Source organism: Mandrillus leucophaeus, unplaced genomic scaffold (assembly GCF_000951045.1).
Source record: "Mandrillus leucophaeus isolate KB7577 unplaced genomic scaffold, Mleu.le_1.0 Scaffold411, whole genome shotgun sequence".
Classification (NCBI taxonomy): domain Eukaryota; kingdom Metazoa; phylum Chordata; class Mammalia; order Primates; family Cercopithecidae; genus Mandrillus; species Mandrillus leucophaeus.
This window is the reverse complement of record NW_012104377.1, coordinates 101322-122750: the sequence shown is the minus strand read 5'-3', so window position 1 is coordinate 122750 and position 21429 is coordinate 101322. Positions and strand designations below refer to the sequence as shown.

At 39.2% G+C, this 21429-nt stretch overlaps 1 protein-coding gene across 2 annotated transcripts in view; it reads right to left on the bottom strand.

Annotated features, from left to right (window-relative positions):
• Nucleotides 1-284: 284 nt before the first annotated feature.
• Nucleotides 285-21429, bottom strand: part of INO80D (INO80 complex subunit D) — a 105868-nt gene continuing 84723 nt past the window's right edge. Inside the window, exons 9-11 of one of the 2 annotated variants that reach the window (XM_011992464.1) lie at nt 16092-16309; nt 13790-13947; nt 285-12041 (exon numbers count right to left, since the gene is read on the bottom strand). In XM_011992464.1, coding sequence (XP_011847854.1) covers nt 10876-12041; nt 13790-13947; nt 16092-16309 — 1542 coding nt within the window. In that variant the 3' untranslated portion in view covers nt 285-10875. The remainder of the gene's footprint in view (nt 12042-13789; nt 13948-16091; nt 16310-21429) is intronic. The other variant, XM_011992465.1, reaches the window with a different exon arrangement.

The following is a 21429-nucleotide window of genomic DNA, read 5'->3' as shown; positions in this document are numbered from 1 at the left end:
AAAAAAAAAAAAAAAAAAAAATCAAATGCAACTTCTGGTTGAACTTCAAGGCTGGATACCCTATCAAAAATCACTTTGGATAGTATTTGATTGATCCACAGTTATTACAAGTATTAATTATTGTTAGTTCAACCATAAAAATCATGAATATATCTGCCTAGAGTTATTGGTGAAATACAAAATATTAAAAAATACTGTATTCAAATAAAGGCAGAAAAATACTTACCCTGGATTTGCAGCTTCCATCAATATCCCAGCAAAGAAAATTAAACTAAAAACAAGGCTACTTCACAGCAAGATTTATTAATACATCCAAAAGAAAGAAAGAAAAATGATTTTGTCACACTATATACAGATAATACATACAGTGTTTCATACACATATTACATCAGTTTTTACACAAGAAAAATATACATAAAAATGTAAACTTTTGTATACAAAAACCCTTAAACAAATTAAACAAGGACCAGATAACAAAAGGAGACCAATTCATTATTATTTCATCAAATTTTTTAAAACAGTAATACAGTACATTCATTGAGATATATATGGAAAATGTGAGCCATCTCTTCTTGTTTAAAGGGAAATTACAAACCAAAAGCCAATCGCCTCCCAAAACGTGGTCTCCCCCAGCAGTGCCGCACCCAATACCACAAGTATGCCTCTCCACTAGAACTGGGGGCTCTTACCAAAACCTGCCCATCTCCTCATCTTGCTCCTACAGTCTGTGCAGAAACAAGTGGCTCCTAACTTTTGTGCATATAATTAAATTCGCAGCCACTAGGAACACAAATACAGAGGAGAGATTCTCAGTTTGTAAGTTCCCTTTAAGCAGCTTTTATATTTTTGTATTTATTTTTAATGCATGGCCTGTTAAACATACTTGTGTGCCAAGGTGAATGAGAACACTGAAAAAGAAGGGCTTTGAGAACCGCTAGTCCTTGCTACCGTGCAGTTTCTTTGTTAGAAGAGATTTTAAAACCGTCCAACCTGTCTCATTTGCTGGTTTCAAATAAGCTACCTCACCTTTGATTTCCCACTGCAACTTGGTTTCGACTTACACTTCAGTACTCTAGTTGTTAGTACCATACAATTGCCAAGAGGCTTTTTGTTAAAGGCTACTTCTGATATCAGGTTCCAGCTAAGCTACTCAGTAAAATGGCTCAAACCCCAGCCTCTCTATTTTAGTCTTCAGGAGTACTCTTACTTTACTGTTTTTTAACATCTTACAATTTAGGATTGTCCATCTAACCCTCCTCTCTCTGCAAGTTCTTGAGATGTAATCTGCTGCCAACTCTTCACAAAATAAAATAATATTCAATAGTTCTTCCTTAATAGTCTTGCATTCAGTGTGTCAAATTGATGTACTAATGAAAAATACCTGAAACCATAGGGAATAAGAATTAAATCTATTTCAAGCACATGCAACTTGGAACTCGCCAAAAAAAAAAAAGAAAAGAAAGAAAGAAAAAAGAGTTTGGGAGGGCCCTTAACTAAAATGTGCTTAAGACAGCTTCATGAGAGAGCTGCCTTCCTTCAAATTTGAATTTTGAACAAGCAAAATAACAATTAGGTGATATATTTCCCTGCAGCATGAGAGTAGTTAACTTCCTCCAGGCAAAATGATCTCAATAATCATTATTTATTAATGAAAGGAGGAGGCAAATTGGTGAATTAAGTTGATCTAGGAGATGGTGGATGACATACACTAATGGAAATATTAGGATCGCTTTATAAGTGAAATAAACAGTCTGGTCTGTGGAACATCTCCACTTCAGAGAGAGGAAAAATGCACAAAGCTCCTCAAGTGAATCTCCAGCTCTTTCTTACTCTCATGGGACAGATGGCATTTTTAAAATGACAGTCTCCCTTTCAGTTAAGAAAAACACAACAATAAAAGGAAAAGGAAGATAAATAAATAGCGTGTGGATGTCTTTAGATGAGACTTTAAATGTTCTTTAAATAACTTTTGATAATGTATTTTAAATCATTACATACAACTGCCACTGCAGTGACAATATTCCAGTAGGGGCAGCATTTTGCTAAATGTAAAAGATTGCCATTTAAAACTCATACATATACATGTGTATATACAGTTATATCAACACTATTTATATACATATATATCTAGAGAGCAATATTTCATTGCCTTTGAATATCTATATATCTACTCCCACAATATATACTAGAGACATACTGTGTGAGTACATATGAAAGCATATGTACACATGCTCTGACATGTATATATACACTTTTGTCTGTGTGTGCATAAGAGCTTTAAAGGCACAATATATAGAGATGCAAGTTTTCTAGAGAGCTGCAGCAAAGTTAATACAGAATGTCACAAACTGAGAAAAGTCAAAAGGAAATATAGCAGAATTCATCACACAGGAATTCATCAAAGCAGTTTCATCATGAGAAAAATGAGTTAGTTACAGAATTCAAGAGGCTTACATGTGACCTTGTATGCTTTCCATTAAAATGTAAATGGTGAAGTTATGATTAAACTACAAAGCAAATAAAAATATGTAAATGACAAATTAATGACAGTAAGTGTGGAAATAAACCTAACACTAATATCAATCATAAAATCATAATTATGTTCTCTTGTAATTTAAGTAAAATGCCCCCACATTATTGAGGTAAAACTTTCAAATTTATTTTATTTGAAGGTTGGCTTTCTGTTTGTTTTTGAGACAAAGATGAATGCCCAATTCTCAAAATTACTATTGATAATATTACCAAAGCTTGTGTCTTCTGGGAAAATTTGAGAGATAAAGATCTTTCAAAGAAAACAGAGAAGTTGACGAAATATGCTTAAGCCAAAAGTTTCTGGCTAGAAAAGACAGAATTAAGGAGAAAAAAACCACAATGATGTGTGATTTCTTTTTCTTTTTAAGTGATGAGAGACTGACCAGTAGAAGGTGGTGAAGATGAAGAATAGTGGAACTGGCAAGTAAGAATTGTTCAGACAGGCATTCATTGTGTAATATCCATAAACAAGACTATAATCCAAAGGACTTCCATTTTACTGTTCTGATGATGTACTCTAGACTGTCACCTCCTCTGGCTTACAGAATAATCCAGACCTTTCCATAGACTTTAATCTTGCTTAACAAAGGCTGTTTACCTATTATACACACACATTTTTAAGGGAAATATATGTATATAGCTTTATCTATACACACACATATACATACGTGTATATATAGATTTATACAAATGTATAAATAAACATAATACTTTTCAATCTTTCCATTGACAAGGCAAGTTCACATTCAGCAAAGTGCCACCACATCCCATATACACATCTCTGTACAGATATACACATAAGGGTCTGTTTTCACCCTTCAATCGGGAGAATTTTTTCTAGCAAATCCCATTAACCAGCAACTGAAGGGAGAAATGGCACCAGTACAAACTCCCTTCTTTCATTTGCATGCATATGTACAAGAAATATGCAGATTAAAAAAAAATCCCAAAACAAGAGTGAATGAAACCAGGAGATGCTGCAAAAATACAACTGTAGAAAAGAACAGCATATAGAGCTTTCCTAGGTCTTCACTATATCTAAGATGAAGTAAATGATGCTCAAGAGACAACTACAAATTCAGGTATATTATCAGAAGTTGTTTTGACATATTTCGAAGTACATGATTTTTTAAGTATTAAAAATAAATGTCATTGGAACATTTAATAACAACTCTAATTTTGACTATTTTAGACCACCAGATACTCCAGTAAATGTATAGCAAAATAATACTTTAAAACTCAAAATAAAGGGGTGTATTTTCTTTTTAATTCCATATGAATCAGGGGTAGCACAATTTTTCCTATAGCTAAAATATGGGGATGGGAGCACTCTTAATAAATAACAGCAGAACTGAGTAAAAGTCTTCTGAAAAATTTTGAATGAAATCACCCCAGCTTTGAAATATGCACGGTGAAATGATCCCACCAACTCCTTAAACAAAGCAGCCCCTTCCAAAAATTCTTTATGAAAGGCCTATACTTTTTCTTAACTTCACCAAGAAAAGATGATCAACAATATTTTCTTACTCAGAATATAAAGAAATCTATAATAAACATAAAAAAGGTTCAACAGATCTCTGGTCCCATCACCACAATAGATAAACACAGCTCATGTCTGGGGCTGTCTGTCTCCCTCTCTTATTTTTATACTCAAAAGTGAGAGGCTGATCTTAGAACCTCTATTTCTCATGTCATTTTATGAACATAGCACAATATAAGTTAATCCAAAGGTTAACATAAAATGCACATGATATCAGAGCTAGCCTTTTAACATAAGATAACATAATGATTAATTTGGTGTATTTATACAACAGAGACAATGAGAAAGTAACTCCAATACCCTCAACTAAATAAATCATGTTTCTACAATACATTCGGTTACCTTTATCTATTTTTATATAAGCACACATTCATATCTCTCACACACGTGCCCCCAATGTATATTTTTGCATGTGTGTAAAAACAGACATATACATGCACACGAGTAATTTAATTCTATTTTAAAGTCACAGTGGGAATTCCTTAGTGAGGAGGGATAAAAAGTTCCTGAATAAGACACTGAGAACATCTAGATTTATTATTTTCTCTATTTTACTTCCCAACTTACAGAATAAACTGTAAATTAAAGAATAAATCCATAGGAAATAAAAGAGGTCTTAAAAACTTAGTTTACAAATTCCAGCTACAGTAGTTGGAGTTTTACTTGATCTATGTATTTCTATGTACCCTGTAACTAAGCTTCTAGCCATCTTATGTAAACCACAGATCATTTACTAAACAACATGATTCTCAACAGTTCTAGGAACAGTTATAAATGGTCTAAAGGTGTTCTACATTTTGAGGCCCCAGGATATCCTTTTATTTTATATATCTGCAAGGTAGCAAAGGATAGCAATACACCTTGACACGGCAGAGATCCAGTGTAAAAAGGTGCTTCACTAGTTTGTTTTGTCAAAAAAAAAAAAAAAAAAAAGCTCATATATATTTAGCTATTAAACACATAGGCAACATAATTCATTACACTCAATACAGCTTTAGTATAAAACTTATAATTTATGAGGTGATGTTAATAGCATAAATTAATATACCTTTTCTCTTAAAATCTACAATAAGTATTCTGAAAGCTCATTGGGGAAGGAAATTTTTAAATAAAAGTTTTAAAGCTGTGCATGATGGGAAAGGATTCTGTATTCTGAAGCTGAGATGAGAGCCTGGAGGAGAAAGGAAAAAGTCCTATGCAAGACACTGTGGGCTACAAAACCAAAAGTTTCCTCTTTCTTCCGCTCTCTTCAATGATGAGTCACCTTTAGTTTCTTTTAAAACTATTTTCTTATTTTAAAAACTGCCCTAATTTCCACAAGGAATCCCTGAGACATACTCAATACTATACAGTGAAAAGAACTATCACTGTTGAGAGGAACAGATTCAACCCTTCCAAACAGATGAAGACAATGTCAACAAGTGTCAGACTTCCCATCATTTCAGCACTAATCCACTGGAGCCAACTGTACCTTAATGATGCAGGTTGGAGTCATTTCAGGGCAAATCAGTCTATTCCCCTAAGTAAAAGCAATGGTGTGGCATTTAGCTGCATTGGAGCCTTCTGCACTGCGTGTTGAATTTCCAAGGGGAACTTTGGGTGCATATAGAGCTTACTTCAGTGGTCCCCAGCTTTAAAAACAAACAAAAACAAGCAAACGAAGAAAAAAGAAACAAGTGAAAGAAGAGGATTCTATGCCTCTTCGGCCGGGATGGGTACAGATCATGTGTGCATGTGCATTCTTCAGGACTGTAGTGGGCAGAGGCAAGCAGGCGGAAGAGAAGATGGAAAGCCGTGCTGCCCTATGGAGCTCACTGAGAGTTAGATAGATTTTTCTCTTATACGAGTATTGTTCTAAACTTTAGGTCACTCAAAACTGCGTTCAAAGTAGCCAAACATCCCCAGTATTGGGGAACATAGGGTAAAAAAAGTCATACCCAATTTGCTTGCTCTCTCTCTGAAATGTCACATTTCCTCTTATTAGCTCTGTATCACAGTGCAGAGAAAAACTAACAAAAAGATAAGGGCTGAAGTGAAAACAGAATTTTTGCTATGTAGAAATAAGGCTCCCTAAGTTTGACGCACAAACAACTGCAGCGTTAATGACACTGTTTATTAGAAGAGACAGAACTATTCATTAAAGTTTGATGTTTTCTTTCCTAATTCATTAGTCAGGGAGAAATGCTTAACAGATATCCAAACATGTCTTTCACTGGCATTTCATTACAAATTATTGTATTTTAAACGTTACTTTAATCTACTAAACATGATTTTGGTTTCCTCCAGAATATAGGAAAATTTATAAAGATATTAAGACATTATTAAACTGTTTAGCTTTTCTACAGAAAGCCAGTGAAGATTCAGTTAATGTATTGGGAGGGGGGAACATCTATGTTCTTTCATGTAAATATATATATAACTCTCCACCCCCAAGAAATATATTTTTTTGTCAGGAAAAATATCCTGAGAACAATGTAAATACTGGTAATAGAAGAGATACAAATGAAGACTGTTCAGTATGACTAACTTTTCTTTCAAGGAATCCTCTAAATTGCCTCATTAAACTGGAGAGTTCTTTAGAAGACCATAATATTAGACTTCTATATATACCAGATTAAGAAGAGAATTTTAAAAGAAGTCTAAAAGAAAGATGAAGAAACTGAAAACTAATTTTTAATGAATTTCAAACCTCTTAGTAAGTTTAGTGTTAATATACTCATCTTTTTGCAATACCAACCCATAGCGACCTTCTGAACTAACCTGGAGGAGAGGAGATTGCCTTACACGTGCACTGCCGACTGATGGCGCCCACTGACCATCACCAGCACCCCTAGGATGCCAAGGCACGGGAAAGATGGCGGGCAAGCACCGGCGGACTGACCACACGACATTTACTAGATATGCTCAAATTCTAATCCACTTTATAAAAACAGAATGGTACAGGTCAACGGAAAGGTCAATTCTTTCATGTAAAAAGAAAAGTGTATGGACAGGGCACCTCTGTGCAGCACAAACATGGTTTCCTTCCTGATCAAAGAGCTGTCTTTGCTACTGTGGACTGTGATCACAGATTGAGAACAAGCTCTGATAAGGAAGAGCTTTAGTGTCAGTCACAGAAAATGATGATTCTTAACTTTCAGATGAGAGACTGGGCTTATTTTAAAAATAAATCTTATAAATAATTATTTGGCAAAGATAAAGTATTAGCTTTCTTTAGCCTTAAGACACTAAAGACAGTAACACCAATTTTAAGGAAAAAAAAAAACCAATAACCTCACTTTCCAACTTGCTCCCTATGCCTACTATTTGTTTCTGATTATAGTCTTCTCATAGAGGGACACTAGACACACCACACTGCCTGCCAACATGAAATTGCTCAGGAAGTCATTTATAAAGCAGTTATATCACACATGGTAGGTTACCAGAGAAAATAATCCTTTGCTGTCTAAGCTATGTGACAATAATTAGAAAATTTTTCCATTGCATAGTCTGTCACTTGGTGGGTTAAGTATAATTGCTACTTACTATTATGAGTTGTTTACTAGCTACATAACCTACCCAGATGTGCAAATTGCTAAGCCATTTTTACAGAAGAAAAAACAATGTCTTAAGTACTTTAATTAAAATAATATTAATAATTATGTAGAGAGAGTAGAGAAAGCCCATCTTTTCTTCCGATGCTACTGATCACAGCCAGTGAATATCACACATTAGAATGGAATTCAGATTCTCAGAGAACAGAATGTATCCATTAACTGCAGCAACTTTGTAAATTAAATCACAGTAACACAATCTAACTGGCCTTTATAAATAGTCCCAAAGAACTGCAGAAACAGAGTGAAGCTTCTTTGCCACTACTTCTCATGGGTTTAACACTAGAATAACAGCTAGTTTCTACCTATTTGGGACCTTATATAAGATTTGTTTTTGATTCCAGTATTGACTTATGATAGCATAAGAGCTACCTTAAAAGATACTAATTTTCATATTTCTGGAGTAAAAGACACTTTCTTCCTTTCTATACATATTAATAGCAAAGTTACTACTAATAGACAAGAATGGCTCTATTAACTAAAAGAAAAACACAGATCTCTCTGGGCTTATAGATGTTCTCCTCTCTTCCAAAAAGGGACTCATAAGAAACAGCAAGAGCAAAGCAAATTGCAAACTTTGATATCTGTTTTGAACTAGATAAAACAGAGGAGAAGTTTGTTGTTGATAATTCCTCAACCACTTTCCTCAGCTTTCATCACGGGCATCCAAACAAAAATGTATTTACTCAAAGTTTTTGGTGTGAAGCTGTAACTAGCAACATTCCTGATAATTTCATGCCTCCTTACTAGAAAGCAGAGAAGGGCTTTTAAATGCACATAGAACAGAAAATTGCAAACAATAAAATGTGCAACTTACTGTAAACTCAGCTTTGTATCATAACTGAAGAATTTCAAGCAGCTAACATGAGGGACAAAAAGATAGAAAAAGTTCAAATCGACTATCCACGACTTTCCCTTCGCTGTCAAAGGGCTGATGAGGAAGTCAATGTGCTGCTCTGCGACAACCTTTAAATACGCAATGGAGACTAAACTGAATTGCTGGGAATGGATAGTTACCTAGTGATGCTTACGATGGGTTGTGAAAATAGTTTAACAAACTAAATGACATTTTTGAGCAGAGGTAACTACTCGTGACCACTTCATTACAGTACATTAAAATAAAAAAGCTTACTAATATAGATTCACAGGTGAGAAATATTCAAATTATCTGTCCTCACCATTCAGAATAGAAATTTATGGTGATACCAAATATAATTTTGCTTTATGACATAAGTTATAATTTAGAAATTTTGCACTCTGCAAAAAAGGCAAAGCTATTAAAAATAAATCTTCCAATCAATTACCATGATTTTAAAAAAACTAAATATATTACAAACATATTTTTGGCCCACAAAAAGAAACATCAATAAATACAAAATAGGGCATATAATGATTTCATACAGTCATGTGACATTTCCCCTCCATAACCTCAGGCACGTGGTATCTGCATAATGCCTACTGATCACCATCATTCCTTTAAAAAGCAGAGAAAGAAAAGCTTTCAAAAGAAGGGACTGGTTAGAACTAGCATGGCATAAAGAGAATACATACAGGAAGTAGGAAAATACATCCAATCGTTACCTATTAGAAAGGAATTAAGATCAAATATTCCCTGACAAATGAATTACTGAACTACATCAATAGGTATGTTCTCTCTACTTAACTTTTAAAATATATATATATGTGGATTAGACTAGACTCAGGTATAAATAGCCAATGGTATCTCAAGGGACAGTGAAACTACTCAGCAAAAGCAGAGTAGAGATGCCTTTAAAATCTAGTTCCACCCTTCTCTGGGGGGAAAAAAAAAGGTAGGCAAGAAACCTCACAAATTCATTTCATAGTCACGAACTCCCTAAACTACCCAATATGATTTTTAACCCTAAAATCCTGGATTGTAAAAACATTTCCCAAAACTATTTTCAAATTTACTTAAACCCAAGTACTTAAATTATTTTAAAAGTACCAAAGGGCAAATAAAATTTATGTCTAATTTCCATATTCTGCTTTGAAAGAAACTTTAAAATGTGTATCCTTCAGATATCACACATCACTTCACAACTGGTACACTGATTCTACAAGTGTCTGCAACATTTTACAAATCTTACCAAAGAATCACTACTGTAAACATGAAAAATTCAAAAGCAAAAGATGGATCAAGGAGTTCACAGATCCCATCTTTTCAAATCTATCTGACCTATCCTGCTTTTTCACATCAAAATATTTTCTTTAATTACATCTTGCAAATGTATTCCATGAGAGAGAGATTTAGAAACATATGTCTGAAAAGACAAAGTGACCATCAGGTCCCAGAACCCCAGGAGCCTGCAGTCGTCCCAGGCAAGCTTTTCAGGACATGCCTACCTCACTGACAGGAATCCAAGCTTTCTATGTTCTGTTTCTTCTTGGGCTAACTTTTAGCAGAAAAAGGTTGTGCTATTCACACGACCAGCCCACCACCCTCCCTATTCAGGAAACTTGAGGAAAAGAAGGACCAACCTTATTAGGATTGTGAGATGTAGGAGAGGAGAAAAGTAATAGTCTTATACTCATTACAGAGGGGGAAAAAAACAAACAAACAAAACGCAAACTAATGGGACAGTCGCTTCCTGCACTGCACAAAAACACACGCGTGGGCACACGCATACTCACAGGCAGTCAAAAGACACATTTTTTTCTTTTAGTTAAACATGATCACAATTAGGAATGGAATCCTGGCCTCACTGTGGTGTTTAGCAGTTGGTGCTAAGTCAGTCTTGACCTGCCACACACCATTTGCTGTCTCTTATACAGGAACTCAATTAATAAGATCATTCTATCTAGAACCACCTATGTAAAAACCTGGCAATAGAATGGAAAGCATTGATCTGAATACTAGGAAATAGTAAAGGGCACTGGTATTCTGAGGTATCTTCCACTTCTAGGACTTGCTGCTAAAAATCAATCCTATCCAGTCACTGTGCTGAACCACTAAGGAAACCACTGGGGCGGAGTGGGCCTGCCAGGAGGGAATGAGCACCAGTGCTAAGAAGCACATGTGAACACTGTAGCGAGGTCCACTGCAGGGCCACTCATTGAACTGGGAAGGGGGGTGCCCCTCTAATCCCCATCTGTTATATCTTCTTTCGGAAAAGGGGAGAGGGGTGCTAAAGAGGAAACAAACATAGAAAACACTGGGTTCCCCACCTGCCTGCAAACACACAGACACCCTCAGTTAGGGGAGGGAAAGGGAGAAGATGCATTATTGGTACTTGTAGCTGTGGCACCTGTTACTGTGAAGCCTGTAGGAGGGGCTATAGAGCTGTGGCTGGGCTGCAGGTCCTTAGGAATGCCACTGTGAGAACTCAGCTGGTGGCCGAAGGCTGCGCTGAACTGAGGGAGTTGCTGCTTGGGAGAGGTGGAGGCCATTAGTTCAGCAGAAGGCCCCATGCCACTGAAGCTGGTCTGTGGTAACCCCGGAAGCACACTGGAGCTGCTGGGGGTCACGGTGGCGAAGGCAGGCTGTGTGGTCTCTGAGTTCGAAGTGGTGGGTGGTGTGGATAGGGAAGTGGAAAGAAGATGTCCATCTGCGCCGAGAAGGTTGCTAAATGGAGAGGGGTCTCCAAGGTTGACGGGGAGATTGCCCCAGTGAGTTCTGGGGTTTACCACGCCTCCAAGTGGCACCTCAAGTTGGGTTGGGAGCAAGTGCTGCGCCATGATGGGCATCTCTGCTGAAAAGGTAGCTGCCATATTATCACCAGAGTACGATGTTGTGTGGGGAGAGGTGATATGGTCACTGTAGGGAGACGGCACATGCTCACTATCATAATGGCTTCCATGGGGCGAGGAGTGGGAGTGATCACTGCTGTATTGCTGTCGTGAGGTGATTAGGTCATCTGCCTTGCTCAGCAGCTGGGCAGGATGTGGCCTCTGGGAGGCATGGCTGCCGTCATGAAGTCCATGAAACTGTCCTGGGAAGGCTCTCTCCCCAAGTGCACTCTGGCTGATCAGAGTGGCAGAAGTAAGGCCAACGTTGGCTGGGGCAGAGAACTGCCCCTGGATCTGCCCTGCCAGGGGTGTAGGTGGGTTTGACAAGGTAGCAGAACGGAGCAGGTTCTCATCCAGCTCTAGACTAGAAAAATTATCATGTACTATACGCCCATTCAATAGCTCCCCTAGGTCTGTGTTCACCTCTCGGCTCAAGGATTGTATTCCTGAAGCTCCAGTACCTGTGGAGAACACCCCTATTCCTCTATCTGACAACTCCTGGACTGGCACACCATCTGACTGGGCAAGGACCCCAATGGTACTCAGGCACTCGAGAGAAGTTACAGCCTGCAAGGCCCGTTCAAGCTCCTCAGCCTCTTCGGTAGTTGGGAGGAGGTCTCCATTCTTCCCTGAGTCAACAAAAGCCATCAATAATCAGTAGAGCTTTTACCAGTCCTACATCACAAAAATCATACATTTGAATTATTTTAAACAATATTCTATTTAAAAAGAGTCCCTCTTGAAAAGAAAAGTTTCCAAGATTTGGATTGGAGGGAAAAAGTGAAATAATGATCTGCAGGACAGGGTCTGAAACGTCAGCTGTCTACGAACTTGAATCACCATCTTCAGTTGATTTACTGAAAACCATCTCAAAAGCCATCTTATCAAAGTACTAAATTCTTAGGAACTCTAAGGATTACAAATGTAAAACTCACGGTAACTATGTGATTATACATGTTTTTTACCTAAAATTATATTATTGTCATTAACATAGAAAACACATAATATCAACTTGGATTTGAGACAAAAGGCTGTGTAGAACAGGTCCACCTTGCCTGTTCTCCTCCTGACTCTCCCAGCTGGAGGGCAGCTGTGGAAGGTTAAAACACAGAAATTCATACATCCATTTTAGCACAACACTAAGCACTCGGTTCATTTCATGGGTTATCTTTCAAAATGCTTTTGCTTTACTCTCTAATCCTTCCCCCTCATTCTTTTCCCATTTCTTACTAATTTTCATAAAATGGAAGCCCATGGACCTACTTTGATTTCATTTCTAATATTCAAAAAATCTATTGTTAGGAACTTGATTAATCACCATGGAAATATTCGATTTTTAATGGTGAAAGAAACATTCTAAGAGTATAAAAGATTTCCCCTGAAAGCATGAGGGAATTGGCAGATTAAGCAAACTTCATTTTGGAAAAGTGCACTTCAGTTGAAGTACAGGGTGGGGTATAAAACTAGGGCAAGTTCTAAAAGACTTCAAAACTCATGTTCGGCTGGGCGCAGTGGCTCATGCCTGTAATCCCAGCACTTTGGGAGGCCAAGGCAGGTGGATCACCTGAGGTCAAGAGTTCGAGACCAGCCTGACCAACATAGTGAAACCCCGTCTCTACTAAAAATACAAAAATTAGCTGGGTGTGGTGGCAGATACCTGTAATCCCAGCTACTCGGGAGGCTGAGGCAGGAGAATCGCTGGAACATGGGAGGCAGAGGTTGCAATGAGCTGAGATGGCGCCACTACATTCCAGCCTGAGTGACAGAGCAAGACTCCGTCTCAAAAAACAAACAAACAAACAAACTTCATGTTCAAGATGTCTTTGTTCAAAAATAAAGTAAAAGTATTCACAAAGTTGGGCCGGGTGTGGTGGCCCATGTCTGTAATCCCAGCACTTTGGGAGGCCAAGCAGGTGGATCACTTGAGGCCAGGAGTTCAAGACCAGTCTGGCCAACATGGCGAAACCCCACTTCTACTAAAAGTATAAAAATTAGCCAGGCGTGGTGGCACATGCCTGTATCCCAGCTACTCAGGAGGCTGAGGCAGAAGAATCGCTTGACCCCAGGAGGCAGAAGCTGCGGTGAGCCAAGGTCTTGCCACTGCACTCCAGCCTGGGCGACAGAGTGAGACTCTGTCTCCAAAAATAAAAGAAACAAGTTATAAACCTAGTCACCAAATTATGAGTTGGTTAAACAAACTGCACATTCCTTATCTTCTGAAAGGGGTAAAATAGCTGCAGTGGTATTATATTTCCTATCTACACTGAAAGACATTACATGTGAGGAGGAGTATGACAAATACATCTCAAAACACTATTTCTTTTCTTATAAACTTATTTTTAAAACCAGTTTCCTTGAGCCAAAATATTGACTATACCTTCAAAAAAATCAAAATCTTGTAAGTCATCAGGTAGCCGTGGCAGGACGTCTGAAAAGTCCTCCTGGTTCAATTCCAAGTCATGTGGAATGTCAGTGATCTCATTGGCAATGTCGTCCGGCAACTCATCAGCACTCAGCTCTGGCGTGGATGGGCTCCTGGGAAAGAGGACACTGTCGGTCCCATAACTCCCTCTTTATCTTCACATCAATACCACCAAGCCAAGTTCATTCAACATGAAAAGAAGCTAATGTCAGGCAGGGCACAGTGGCTCATGCCTGTAATCCCAGCACTTTGGGAGGCCAAGGTGAGAGGATCACTTGAGGCCATGAGTTTGAGACCAGCCTGGTCAACATGGCAAAACCTTATCTCTACTAAGAATACAAAAATTAACTGGGCGTGGTGGTGCACACCTGTAATCCCAGCTACTCAGGAGGCTAAGGCATGAGAATCGCTTGAACCTAGGAGGCGGAGGTTGCAGTGAGCTGAGATCATGCTACTGCACTCCAGCCTGGGCAACAGGGCAGGACTCTGTCTCAAAAAAAAAAACAAAAACAAAATAAAAAAACAAGCTAATGTCTTTTAGGTTTTTTTTTTAAAGGTCAGAAAGCCCTGGCAGGTCTTGAACCCAAGCACAGGGATTAGACAGATGGAAAGTAAGGAAGTAACCACTTGAGCTAAAGCCAATCCTAATGCCTTCTAGGTTTTTTTTTAGACAGAGTTTCGCTCTTGTTGCCCAGGTTGGAGTGCAATGGCGTGATCTCGGCTCACTGCAACCTCCGCTTCCTGGGTTCAAGAGATTTTTCTGTCTCAGCCTTCCAAGTAGTTGGGATTACAAGTGCCCACTACTATGCCAAGCTAATTTTTTTTTTTTCAGTAGAGACGGGGTTTCACCATGTTGGCCAGGCTGGTCTCGAATTCCTGATCTCAGGTGATCCACCCACCTCAGCCTCCCAAAGTGTTGGGATTACAGATATGAGCCACCATGCCTGGCCTTTTTTTTTTTTTTTTTTTTTGAGGCGGAGTCTTGCTGTCGCCCAGGCTAGAGTGCAATGGCACGATCTCAGCTCACTGCAACCTCCACCTCCCATGTTCCAGCTATTCTTCTGCCTCAGCCTCCCGAGTATCTGGGATTACAGATGCCCACTACCACGCCTGGCTAATTTTTGTACTTTTAGTAGAGATGGGGTTTCACCATCTTGGCCAGGCTGGTCTTGAACTCCTGACCTCATGATCCACCTGCCTCTGCCTCCCAAAGTGCTGGGATTACAGGCGTGAGTCACCACACCTGGCTCTAGGTTTTTTATACTCACCAGAAACATGAGAAATTCTAACTTACAGTGTCTCCTCCCCCACTTTAAAAGAAGGAAATCTGAAAGTAGAATCACTGCAAAAATACAGGCCTTACCATATGCAGTCACGTATTTCTGCAACCTTCACCCATGTATTAAGAGGCAACAACAACTACTAGGTAATACTTTTACTTCAAATTTGTACAGTGAATCACAATTTGGTGTATCAAGTGTGTCTTAATGCTTTTTAGAAGAATTTCAAATCTGGTCGAAATAATAATTTTAGAAATGAAATTAACAACAGGTAAAATTGAAATGCTTAGCTAAAACAAAAGCTTCATTCTCCTGGTCAAAATGTTTAACCCTGCCAAAATAAATAATGCCTCATATTTTTGATGGAATACTTCTGTTGGAACATATATGGAATTTCTGCTAAAATTTTTTAAAGTTAGAGGCCAGGTGCGGTGGCTCATGCCTGTATTCCCAGCGCTTTGGGAGGCCGAGGTGGGTGGATCACTTGAGGTCAAGAGTCTGAGACTAGCCTGGCCAACATGGTGAAACCCTGTCTCTACTAAAAATACAAAAATCAGCTGGGCATGATGCCACATGACTGTAATCCCAGACTAGGGTGGCTGAGGCAGGAGAACTGCTTGAACCCTGGAGGCAGAGGTTGCGGTGAGCCGAGATCGCGCCACTGCACTTAGCCTGGGCGACAGAGCAAGACTTGGTCTCAAGAAAAAAAAAATGTTTTTTAAGTTGACAGTATACAATTAAATCCAATTTCAGCATCTGTTCTCTTTATTGTAAGGAAAAGCTTAATTTTAGATCAAATATAGCCAGATACAGGTAAAATCTAAAATTTATACCAAACACTATTTTAAAAATCTAGGCTGATATATTAAATGGCTTCTGTAGCCTAGTGACAGCGTTACGATAACCACATGAAGCTAGATGTTCTGAGAAGAATCAGAAGATGTAAAGAAAAATTAGGTGCCAGTGGCAACACTGACCGGATCTGAGAGGCCTCCACTGGCAGTGAGACGCTGGCGGGCATGCTGAGGTTCCCTTGGGGGACTGCAGGGGGAATGGGTTTTTGGGGTCGACGAGGTCCACGCCTTCTCTTCTTCTTGTGTTTTTTGGTTAGTGCAGGAGGCTTGGTTTTTTTCCTGGGTTTCCTCTGCTGCTGGTGCTGAACTTTACGGGAGTTATCTCCTCTCAAGAAATTATCCTTTGGAATGAATAAATACATTTTTAAACTGAGATTATCTGGGAGAAACCTGACAGCTACCTAAAAAATACTTAAATCCCTTAATATTCTATATTAACGCCTAAAACATACTGTATGCCCGAAACTATGTATAACAATAATGAAGACACCAAACTTCATCAATTCCAAGATCTACATTTTAATGTCTCTGCAATTGGGAAGCATTTTAAATTGTCGGCATTTTACCATTGTGGTCAGCCTGCTGATGGTCATAATAGCTGCCACTGTCCAAACACACACACACACACACACACACACACACACACACACACACACACACAGAGTTCCAGTTCTTTGTCCTGGCATCGTTTCTGAATTAAGGTTATGTACGCTGTTGGTACTACGTGTGGAGGAAAATTTTTTGTGAATGTAGAAAGGCATGAAGAGCAGCAGGCATAAAATTAATATTAGTGGAGCACATATTCATTACTGAAGTACTGACCACAATTCTTTTTTTTTTTTCCCCTGTAAGGAAACAACCAAGTGAAAAAGGAAAATAACCACAAAGTAGACGAAGTTGTTCTATTGCTGAAGTACGCAGAAAATACTCCCTTTCACATGTCAAGCAGCACAGTCAAAACCAGGAACAGTATATAAGATAAAAATCTATGTCTAGATAAGTCTTTTAAAAGTTCTTTAATAAGTCTAAAACAAAAATTCTAAGTGATAAGAAAGTACCGCATCACTGGCAACGTTTATTTCTTTCTTAGTGGCATATAAAACAGTGGGGTTTGCAATTGATGTCACCTTTAATTAATTCCCTAATAACTCTTATAGCTAAATAAAGATTGTAGACCATAGTAGTTTAAGACTAATAACTATCACTAGCATCAAAAAATGGAAAAGAAAGAATAAAATTGAAGTATAAATTCAGGAAATCTAAAACAGGTTTAATCCTACTCAAATGCTTGAATGTAAACAATTACAGATTAAGTCCCAAATACACAAATTTAAAACAAACCAAAAAAAAGGGGCCACTTCTGGCCAGACGCAGTGGCTGATGCCTGTAATCCCAGCACTTTGGGAGGCCGAGGCAGGCAGATCACCTGAGGTCAGGAGTTCAAGACCAGCCTGGCCAACATGGCGAAACTCCGTCTCTAGTAAAAACACAAAAATTAGCTGAGCCTGGTGACACGTGCATGTAATCCTAGCCACTTGGGAGGCTGAGGCAGGAGAATCGCTTGAACCTGGGAGGCAGAGGTTGCAGTGAGCCGAGATTAAGCCATTGCACTCCAGCCTGGGCAACAAGAGTGAAAGTGAGTCTCAAAAAAAAAAAAAAAAAAAGGCTACTTCTCAGACTCTGTAGTCTCAACACTTGAGGTCTACTTGTATTATGTCCACTATTTAACTCAAAAAACGGTGACTGCACAAGGACCAGTACCCGAACATGGCGCTCTGCATCCATTCCAGGCTTTCCCTCCAGCACCAGTGCTGATCTCAGGAGGAAGTTAGGGAGCTCTCACCCAAGAGAAAATAAGTCCTATCTGTAAGACTCCCAGTGATCACCTGGGTCAGGTTTTAGGTTCCTGCCTGATTCTCCTAAGCTTGTGTGGAGTGGCCTTGTGGCACTCTTGGTACTGTGCCAGATACTTCACACAGAACAGCCCGTGACTGATACCTGCCTTGCTCGTCTCCAGAGAGCCAGAGTCCCCGCTCCCTGAGGCTTTCCTAATGCCAGCTGTTCTTTTACCTAGCTTCAGTGCACAGTGAAATACTATTCACTCCCAACTTTTGTCTCATTCTACCTCCATGTCAAGGCAATGCACTCACCATCTGTCATAGGATCTTACAAAGGTGGAATCCCATGTTCTGCCTGACAGCTGGGACTTCCTGAAGCTGGAGTCTCTTACCAATGGCTGTCACATTCTAGTTCTGAATCTTAACCCCTTACATCGGTGTGCCTAACCATTAATGTAGTCAACAATTACTTACTGAGCATCTCTAAGTGCTAGGGATACAGCAGTGAACAAAAAAATGCTCCTGTCCTTGTGAAGTTTACATTCTAGTAGAAGAATACAGAAAATAAACACACTAATGAATAACTGTTAGGCGGACAAATGTTAGGAAGAAAAATGAGGTAGAGTATGAGGATAAAAATTGACAGAGTAACAGGCAGGTGGAAGACTTCTTTGATGAGGCGACACATGATAAACCTGCATGAAAGGAGTGAGCCATGCCAAAACTTGGGAAAAGGCCAGGTGTGGTGACGCATGCCTTTAATTCCAACACTTTGGGAGGCAGTGGCAAGAGGATGTGATGGGAAGCCATTAACAGGTTTTGATTATGGAGCTAATATGATCAGATGTATAGTCTAAAGGGCCTGCTCTAAAGGCTAATTACTACAAAATTCCCTTTCTATGACATTCTGGAAAATGTGAAATTATAGGGGCAGAAAATAGATCAGTAGGGATGGAGTAAAGGGATGACTACAAACGGGGTAGTATAAGAGAATCTGGGGCGCTGTTCTGTATCTTGATTTAGGTGGTGGTTATACAACTGTATGCATCTACAAAACTCCTAAGAGTGCACACTAAAAAGTGAATTCAATTCAAAGAAAGTAGAACATATACACACCCAGCCTACTCTGGCTGCTATGTAAACAACATACCCCCTGTGACAGGGGCATATGGCAAGAAGGGAGATCAATTAGGAGACTATTACAATAACCCAGGCAAAGATAACGATAGCCTTGACTAGAATGGTAGCAGTGAAACTGATAAAACGTGTTTGGATTCAGAATATAATATGAAAATAGAGGCTGGGCACAGTGGTTCAGCCTGTAATCCCAGCACTTTGGGAGGCCAAGGTGGGCAGATTACTTGAGGTCAGGAGTTCAAGACCAACCTGGCCAGCATGGTGAAATCCCGTGTCTACGAAAAAATACAAAAATTAACTGGGCATAGTGGCACGTGCCTGTAGTCCCAGCTACTCGGGAGGTTACTGTGGAAGACTTGCTTGAACCCGGGATACAGAGGTTGCAGTGAGCCAAGATTGCACCACTGCACTCAAAACTGGGTGAGTGACAAAGAGACACTCTGTCTCAATAAAAGAAGAAGAAGAAAAAAAAGGCAGAGCCAAGAGATTTACACATAGTTTTCATCTCCCAGTGTCAATCTCTCACAGGACTACTGATGGGGTACAAGTGCTTGTTACAGTCTCTTATGTAATTTTTAACCTAAAACAAAAATAGCTCAAACTAGTGCCAGATTCTTTAACTGTCTTCAGAGAGAAAATCATTTTCAAAAATTTGTATTGTAAATACTTTAAAAAATTTTGATTAGTATAATTGTGATTGTCATATTATTATATAAAATATATATTATTTTATGACTAATTTACATTATACTAATTCAGTCTTAGGTTTGCCTCATTGAATTTGCCTAAGTAGGAAAGTTTAGCCAAAAAGAATAAAACCATGTTCAATTTCTCTAAAAGCGTTCACATAATAATTTTTATAGGAGGCCGGGCACGGTGGCGCATGCCTGTAATCCCAGCACTTCGGGAGGCCGAGGCGGATGAATCATGAGGTCAGGAGATCGAGACCATCCTGGCTAACACGGTGAAACCCCATCTCTATTAAAAATACAAAACTTAGCCAGGTGTGGTGGCGGGCGCCTGTAGTCCCAGCTACTTGGGAGGCTGAGGCAGGAGAATGGCGTGAACCCAGGAGGCAGAGCTTGCAGTGAGCTGAGATGGCGCCACTGCACTCCAGCCTGAGCAACAGAGCGAGACTCCGTCTCAAAAAAAAAAAATTGTTATAGGAACCAAAAATTCACTTATAGTAAGTTCCTAAAGCAGACACTGAAGTACAGTTTTTCTACTTAACAGTATCTTCCTACTCTTAGAAGTATGCTGGAATGGCAGAACTTTAAAATGAAAATATGCAGTCTCAAAATAAATAAATAAATAAATAAGAAAATATGTGGCTGGGATCATTTATTTTGTGATTTGAAAGCTACAGGGCCCCCATTACCATGGGTCTGTGAAATCATCAATGAAGGTCCACAAAAGTGGTTCAAAAAGCATACAGAAATTATTCCTTAGCTATGACAAAGCCTGAATAAGCTAAAAAAAAAAAAAAAAAAAAAAAAAAAGCCTATATTCGCTGGGCATGGTGGCTCATGCCTGTAATCACAGCACTTTAGGAGGCCAAGTCGGGAGGATCACCTGAGGTCAGGAGTTCAAAACCATCCTGGCCAACATGGAGAAACCCTTTCTCTACTAAAAAAACAAAAATTAGCCAGCACAGTGGCATGCGCCTGTAATCCCAGCTACTCAGGAGGTTGAGGTGCAAGAATCACTTGAACCCAGGGGGCGGAGGTTGCAGTGAGCCGAGATTGCACCACTGCACTACAGCCTGGGTGACAGAGTAAAACTCCATCTCACACACACACAAAAAAGCCTATATTTTAAATGTTTTTATATTAAAGTAGGAAAATAATTATTCAAGATTTGTAATATGTAATCGTAATATGTACTTTAGTATACAAATTTTTCAAAACATACGGTCTGTAAAAGAAACCTAAAAACTAAAGAAGTTCTTGGTGAAAGAGCCAGTTGGTCAGGTTTGGCTCTGTGTCCCCACCCAAATCTCATCATGTAGCTCCCATAATTCCCATGTGTTGTTGGAGGGAGACAGTGGGAGATGATTGAATTATGGGGGCATGTCTTTCTCGTGTTGTTCTTGTAACAGTGAATGGGTCTCACAGATCTGATGGCTTTAAAAATGGGAGTTGCCCTGCACAAGCTCTCTTTTTGCCTGCCACTGTCCATGTAAGATGTGACTTGCTCCTCCTTGCCTTCTGCCGTGATTGTGAGGCCTCCCCAGACATGTGGAACTGTTAGTCCAATTAAACTCCCCCCCTTTTTTTTTAATTGCCCAGTCTCAGGTATGTCTTTATCAGCAGCATGAAAACAGACTAATAGAGCAAATTAGTACCAGTAGAGTGGGGTGATGCTGAAAAGATACCCAAAAATGTGGAACCAACTTTGGAGCTGGGTAACAGGCAGAGATTGGGACAGTCTGGAGGGCTCAAAAAAAGACAAAAACATGGGAAAGTTTGGAACTCACTGGAGACTTG